The sequence below is a fragment of the Chenopodium quinoa genome, unplaced genomic scaffold (genome assembly GCF_001683475.1).
Source record: "Chenopodium quinoa cultivar QQ74 unplaced genomic scaffold, ASM168347v1, whole genome shotgun sequence".
Lineage (NCBI taxonomy): Eukaryota > Viridiplantae > Streptophyta > Magnoliopsida > Caryophyllales > Amaranthaceae > Chenopodium > Chenopodium quinoa.
The window spans coordinates 197,136-204,745 of record NW_018742864.1 but is presented as its reverse complement, the minus strand read 5'-3'; the positions used below and the strand labels follow the sequence as shown (position 1 = coordinate 204,745).

General features: G+C 41.7%; 1 protein-coding gene across 1 annotated transcript; it reads right to left on the bottom strand.

The window, feature by feature from the left end:
- Positions 1-6,378: 6,378 nt before the first annotated feature.
- Positions 6,379-7,254, bottom strand: LOC110726196. The gene is made up of 2 exons (XM_021905664.1): positions 6,937-7,254; positions 6,379-6,777 (listed from the first exon to the last, which is right to left on the bottom strand). The coding sequence occupies exons 1-2, from the start codon at positions 7,252-7,254 to the stop codon at positions 6,379-6,381; spliced, it is 717 nt and encodes a 238-aa protein (XP_021761356.1).
- Positions 7,255-7,610: the final 356 nt, after the last annotated feature.

Here is a 7,610-nt window from a genome sequence, read left to right as displayed (position 1 = left end):
CTGGCATGCCGCGCGCGATTGAGCCTACGCTCACCCGATCGGGCGCGCTTCTTCCTTAAGGGTGCCTTTGCGCGCATCCGCCCGATCGGGCCCGGTCTTCTTCTTCGAGGCTTGGATTTCGATTGGGCTCAATTCCTTTGCCCAATCTAAGTTTCCTCATCGGGTCTTGATTAATCAATCCAATAACCCCGGTATCACATACCGAGCCCTTAATCACCGGCTCTCACCGATCCTGGGCTTCAAGAGTGATCGTGTCCTTCTAGCTTCCGTAGTCGATCCATAAAGCCCGGGAAAATGCTCCAAGAGTGCAATTTCCTGTAAAATACAACTAAAACTACGAAAACACTAGAACACACAAATTAGTAATAAAAGTGGCCCGAAAGAGCCAAAAACACTACTAATAACGACCAAGAGACGGGGATAAAACACTATATAAAATAGACATCAAACTCCCCCAAGCCAAACCTTTGCTTGTCCCTAAGCAAAGAGCTCATCAATGAACATATAAAACATACTTCACCCCAATAATCAAATCAAAAACCAACGATTCAAGGCAAATCTAATGAACACGCTTCAACATCAATCAATCTTATCCATCTAATCACCCTTCCTCCCCAACAATTGTCAAGTAGAGCAAACCACAAGAGCATATAGAATTCAAGACTAGTGCTCACACACTCAACTCTCATTTATGTGGCGAGTAAAGAATGTAATCGATCGCTCTCCAACCAACCCTTTTAATGTGAACAATGCCCTCCCAACTCACACTCTCGTGTGTATAAAAACATTAAACGCTCATCCTACTAGTCGACTTGAAATATGCCAAGTCATAACTTGCATTGATAAACAACACTTTCACATTTACATAACTTCTATGCACAAGGTCGGAAGGTCTTTTAAGCTTGTAATGTAAGGCTAGGGTAAAGGTAGGATAAATTTTGGATTATGTGAAAGAAAAGCTATGCATTAAGAGAGCCAAAACCTAATAAACCCATGATCAAAATAATGATGATCATACACATCTCCAACATAACCAACTCCAAACAACAATCCACCAAATATACTCCAAACAATATAAACAATCCCAACACTCACAATTTCACTCATAAAAATATGATAATATGGAACAAGAGTGAATAACAAACTTTAAACTCATAACTTGAAATATTTACTTTGAAACTCAACTTTTTTCTTTCTTTTCTTTTTGATTAACCTTCACTTAGAACATTTGAACATCAAACACTTTTTCTCTTTATTTTTCTTAGAAGTTCACCTTTTTTTTCAAATTTCTCACTTTTTTTTTGAACTTCTTTTTTTCATCACACTTTTATTTTTCTCAAAAATATACAACTTTTAAACTCATCAAAACAAAAATATGATCAAGAACAAATTACTTCTCAAAACCCACCCAAATTGTGCAAATAATGTCCATACTACAAACTCCCTCACCTCACTCACTAATAGCTCCCCCAAGCCAAGCTTGGGACTAGTAACCAATGGGGCAATTAAGGCTTGTAATGTGGCTATAAACAATAAAAAGTCAAGGAAACAACATGGGTAGCAAGAAGGGAACAAATGTATCTAAATAAATCTGAAGGCTACCTAAAAGAACAAATGCCTTCGTCCTCCACATGTGCATAATAGTGAATCATGAAACACTACTCATAGTTGCAAATCAATACTCAAATTCATTGACATACCAGGAACTATGGAACAATCACACATTTCCTAACCAAATCAACTAGTCAAGCACTATATTCACAAGTAGTTGGACAAAATTGACGCATGTTTAGGAATCCAAGAAATCAAACTTCAAACCATGACCAACAAATCCACAATATTCATCATCAAATACCAAGAATCAAAACAATTTTTCTTAAGTATGGGGCACAGGGAAGCATGATTTACAATTCATTGGAACGTATTTTTGAATTTTTTTTTATTTTTCAATTTTTTTTGTATTTTTCATATATAAGAAAGCAATAAAAACTACACTAGGAAAGCAAATAAAAACTATACTAGAAAGCAAATAAAGAGAGAAAAGGAAGAGAATTACCAAGTGAAAGAACACCCCCCCAAGCCAAATCAAGCAATGCCCTCATTGACTTGGGAGAGTAGCCTACTCCTCATCCTCATCCATCCCCTAATAGCCCCCGCCGTGGCTAGAACCGGCTCCTCCATGGCTAGAGCCACCACCTCCATACCCCGAACCACCTGCAAAGTAGTTAGGGTCCATATTCCCACCCATACCCCCAAAAGGAGCATCACCCCCATATCCGTGGACCAAAGAGTAGTCCATATAAGTACCATACGCACCAGGGTGAGAATACCCTCCTTGGGGGTATTGGAACCAATCGGGAGTAAGTGAATCGGGAGGAATAGCCCCCCGACGGGCGTAATCATCATACATGGGATAAAGGCCCCTCCCTAGGTTCCTCTCTATGTAACCAACCCTCCCATCTAAGGTGCTTAACCTAGAGTCTAGGTTTTGCATCATACCCTCAACTCTACCTTGCCCCGTCTCGATGCGGTCTAATTGGCTCCTAAAAGCCGAAAAGTCATATGGGACATTGGGGTCGACGTTGTAATCGACCGAGGAAGTGGGCATGCCATAGGTGAAGGGTGGAGGTGGTTGGTAGTATGGTGAATGGTGAATGGGGGAATGGTGGGGTTGTGGTGAGGGGTGAGGTGGTTAAACCTCACCTTGACCATTTATCTCCAAAATATAAGAGGGCTTCCCCCTCTCAAATTTGGTCAAGGCGGGGTTGGGTAAGGTAAAGGCTTGGTCTCTCCTACCCGATTGTCGGTGGACTATCCACCAAGTATCTCTCCCCACAGGTTGTTGATGAGGGTTAAATCGGTCGCTACAATCTAACTCTCAATCAAACAATACTTATACGAACACCCTATAACCAAGTACAATGGCAAATAAAGGTTCGGTCCACGAGGAACGAGAGTAATTGCAAATCAATCTTAAACCTAAGCTAGTTCGAAATCAATGGAAAATGGTGTTCTAAAATACTACTAATAAGATGGAATAAATCAATAAACTAAGACACTAGGGAGAACGGGAATCCACCTAACCATTGGTAACTAAGCAACAAGGAATCACAGAGACAAACGGGATATGCAAAGACTATAAGTCTGATCAATATCATGTGATAGGAAGACAACGGGCAATACTAAGCTTGGATTTCTCATGCACTTAACATTACTCGATACATAATCAAACCACATTCAATAATGAAATACTCAATTCACAATCTCTTGTTCAAATCAAGAATATCATGCAATCAAATTCAAGATTCTAGGTTAGCTACTCCTATTATAATGAATTAACATGCAATCGCATATAATCAATTTAATCACAATCCGTTTATCAAAATCAATCCTCAATTACATAGATTACCTAGGCCGGGTTTCATCCCGAAACCCTAGCTAGGAGACTACTCACACATATTCATAATCAAAGCAATAATGAATTCCAAAAGCATAATAGATATAAACATGAATTCTGATTAAGGAATAATAAAGCTTGATTAATAAACAAGAATGAATAATACCAATTGTATTGATGCGAATCAATGGAAAAGTTTAGAACTTTGATATCCGTCGTCAATGAATAATACAAAGAATCTTCGCAAATCTTGCTTCAAATCAATCCAAGAAAACTAAAATCTCTAGAAATATCTCTAAGAAAACTAATGAATCTCTAATACTAAGAACGTTCTCCAATAGCTCTCTACAAAGGCTCTCAAAACTATCTCTGAAAAATTGTCTCTTAACCCTTACAATCGGGCTATATATATATGTTTTAAATCGGAAAGTAAATCGCAGGCTGCCCTTCGTGAATCGGCACGGCCGTGCTAGAAGTGGCACGGCCGTGCAAGCATGGCAGTAGCTGATCCGCAATATCTTCAATTATGGCACGGCCGTGCTGAATTTGGCACGGCCGTGCTAATGCCTGGCACGCCCGTGCTGAATCTGGCACGCCCGTGCTAATGCCTGGCACGGCCGTGCTTATGCCTGGCACGGCCGTGCTAATGCTTGGCACGGCCGTGCTAAAAGTGGCACGGCCGTGCTAAAAGTGGCACGGCCGTGCAGCATAGGCAGGAAGGTTGCAGGCACTTTGGTCTTCTTAAAACAGTCACAACTTCTTATCCAGAGCTCCATTTGAGGCGTGCAATATATCGTTGGAAAGCTCTTCAAGTCTACTTTCCAATGCAATTGGAATCACTCCATTATCATTTATATACCGAAAGTTGTGAGCAAAAAAGTGAACAGGTGTCATATTTGTGAACTGTTCTGCCTTGCCTGCTACTTAACTTGCCTTTCAAGGCCTTGAGAACCGCAGCAAAGCCTTAGCTTGGTGGACTAGGATCGATAATAGCCTGATTACGCACCAATGGTTCGGGACTCGACATAACTTGGTCAACTATACCTGTTAACACACCAAAAACAGACCGAAACCCGTGAAGCACGTAATATGAAGGAAACGAGTGTAACAAGGCAATAAACGACCAAAACGGGCCTAAATACATCCAAAATCACCCATTTATATGCCTTAAAGCGCGCCCTAATGTGCGCTTGTCAGTTGTACCCAGTTCAAACTCCCTAAATAAGGTAGGTCCATGAGGTTCGATCCCACAACTTTCCTATGCCTATCTGGGTTCCAACCTAGGTGTTTCCTAGCAATGTGGGTCACTAACCCCCCAAAGTAAATAGGTGCCCTAGACCTACTAGCCTCGGCCGCATTAGCCGCCCTTTGGAAGTGATTGGCTATCCTATGGGGTATGTTCAATTTTTCAGCAGTAGGAATTATATAGGATGTCAATAGTTCCAATTCATCTCTCCTAACATTTTCCGGTTCATGCCTCCCAAAAATAGTGAGGCCGGCAAATCTTTGCCAAAGTTTTGGGACGGGATGTTGAATCCACGTCCCTTTGGCATGCTGGAGGTTCACTAAATCCTCCCCAGTTAGCCTCTTATAGACCACGGTGGTGTGGTCTTGAGAGGGTTCAATAGGTTTATCCGATTTTAAATCAAACAACTTTCCAAATTCTTTAAGAGTTAGTCTCACATCGTTGTTTAATAATCGGAATTGTACATGAGTAATTAGTGCATTCATTTTAATAACATTAAAACTTGAAATAAATTCCAATGTTTAGTAGTCATATGTATCATGGCACATTTGAAAAAACCACTCATGCCTATACCTTTGAACAATTTTTCCAAATATTTATCTAGGCCTAACCTAGCTAATGTGGGATGATGAATAAAACAGGTAGAGATTACCTGACGATCGATGAGGTTGACCATCCTAACCCGTTGCTCCTCCGAGGTAATGACAACCTCCTCCCATCCCGGAATTTGAAGATCCGGGTTGACCGTTGGTTGTGGTGCCCTCGAACTCTCACCCCTTTGATTCCTTGAACGCTTTGAGGCCATCTTCTTGTAAAATAGTAGGAAATTGAAGGTTTCTCTCTCTTAGGGTTTGAGAAAATTTGAGAGAAAGTAGGGGAAAATTAGTGTAGATTGTAGAGGAAGATGAGGGGAGATGGAATATGTAAGAATTTTTGAGTTTGGATGGAAGAATTGGAGGAGATCTTGAATTGAAGTGTAGGTTGAAGGTTTGAAAATGGAGGTTTTAGAGAGAGAAAGTTAAATGAAGAAGATGAAATAAGGAGAAAGTGAGGAAAGAAAGAAGAGAAAAGAAAATAAAGGGGGACGGTCTGATGGCGCGCCCGATCGGGCGAGCTTCGCCCAATCGGGCGAAAATGCGAATTTTCAGAACTCCAGTTGCGCGCCCGATCGGGCGGATCGGGCGAGCTCCGCCTGATCAGGCGCAAACACGAAGCAAAATTCTCCACTTTGCTCGCCCGATCAGGCGAGCTTCGCCCGATATATCTTTTCCTAATCACTCGATTTTCCACAAAAAGCGCCCGATCGGGCAAGCCTCACCCGATCGGGCGAAAATGCCTTTGAATTCAACCCTTCTTGCGCGCCCGATCGGGCGAAAATAGGTCCGATTTCAGCCTTAATTGCGCGCCCGATCGGGCGAATTTGCGGCTAAAATCTGGGTTGCTTGTGCGCCCGATCGGGCGAGCCTAGCCCGATCGGGCCTGAGCCCAACTCGGCTGCACTCCTTTTTTTCCGATTTCTTTTCTTCTTCAAATTTTTCTAAGTCTTTATACCTGTCAAATTCATACCTGTACAACAACACTTATAACTGGTGAAATATCACTCTCCTCGCCTCTCTAAAATAAAAATCAAAAATAAGGAAAAGGGAAACTAGCCTAGAAAGCATGAAATACGAGTTGCCTCCCGCAAAGCGCTGGTTTATCTAGGTCCCGCACGACCTTCTTACCACCTTGAAGCTCATGTTGGAAGTGGAGTTAGGAGAGTCTCCTCCACATCTCTAATGGTAGCATCTTCATGATACACTTTCAACCTTTGGCCATTTACCTTGAACTCTTCACCTTTGTCATTCACCAACTCCACTGAACCAAACTTGTTCACCTTTGTGACAGTGAAGGGACCGGACCACCTAGACTTCAACTTTCCTGGGAAAATCTTCAATCTAGAATTAAAGAAAAGAACCTTATCACCCGGTGCAAACTCTCTTGGTAAGATCCTCTTGTCATGCCACTTCTTGGTCTTCTCCTTGTAGATTCGCACACTATCATATGCCGACAATCTAACCTCATCCAACTCATTGAGTTGAAGAAGTCTCTTCTTACCCGCGGCCTTAGAATCCATATTAAGCTCTTTGATTGCCTAAAAGGCTTTGTACTCCAATTCTACGGGAAGATGACATGCCTTACCATAAACTAATCTATAAGGTGAAGTACCAATCGGTGTCTTAAATGTTGTTCGGTATGCCCAAAGTGTGTCATCAAGCTTCATACTCCAATCTTTCCTTGACTTGGCTACTACCTTTTCTAGGATCGCCTTGATTTCCCTATTAGAGACCTCAACTTGACCACTAGTTTGAGGGTGGTAACTAAGCCTTGTTCTGTGATATACGTCATACTTCTTAAGGAGGTTATCCAATTGTTTTTCATGGAAGTGGGTATCCCCATCACTAATAATAGCTCGTGGAACACCAAACCTGGGAAATATGATCTTCTTAAAGAGCTTGATGACTACCTTAGAATCGTTTGTTGGTGAAGTTATGGCTTCTACCCACTTGGACACATAATCTACGGCTACAAGTATGTAACAATTCCCATTGGAAGATGGGAACGGCCCCATATAATCGATACCTCAAACATCAAATATTTTAACTTCAAGAATCCCAGTTTGGGGCATCTCATTCCTCTGCGAAATGTTGCCAGTCCTCTGGCAAGAGTCACAAGCCTGCACAAAAGTGTTAGCATCTTTAAACATAGTAGGCCAAAAGAAGCCTGACTCATTAATCTTAGCCACTGTTTTAGTGGGGCCATGATGTCCACCATAGGGTGAAGTATGACAACTGGTAAGGACGCCGTGAACCTCCCATTCGGGAACACACCTGCGAAATAATCCATCTGCACACTCACGAAACAAAAAAGGATCATCCCAAAAATAATGTTTAACATCATAAAGGAATTTATTTTTCTGTTGGTAGG

Excerpts from the sequence above, each read along its gene's own strand:
- LOC110726196 (XM_021905664.1), bottom strand. The coding sequence starts at position 7,254 with ATGGGGCCGTTCCCATCTTCCAATGGGAATTGTTACATACTTGTAGCC. Across the intron at positions 6,778-6,936 it reads TCAAGGCGATCCTAGAAAAG|GCAATCAAAGAGCTTAATAT; the intron begins GTAGTAGCCAAG and ends AAAGCCTTTTAG.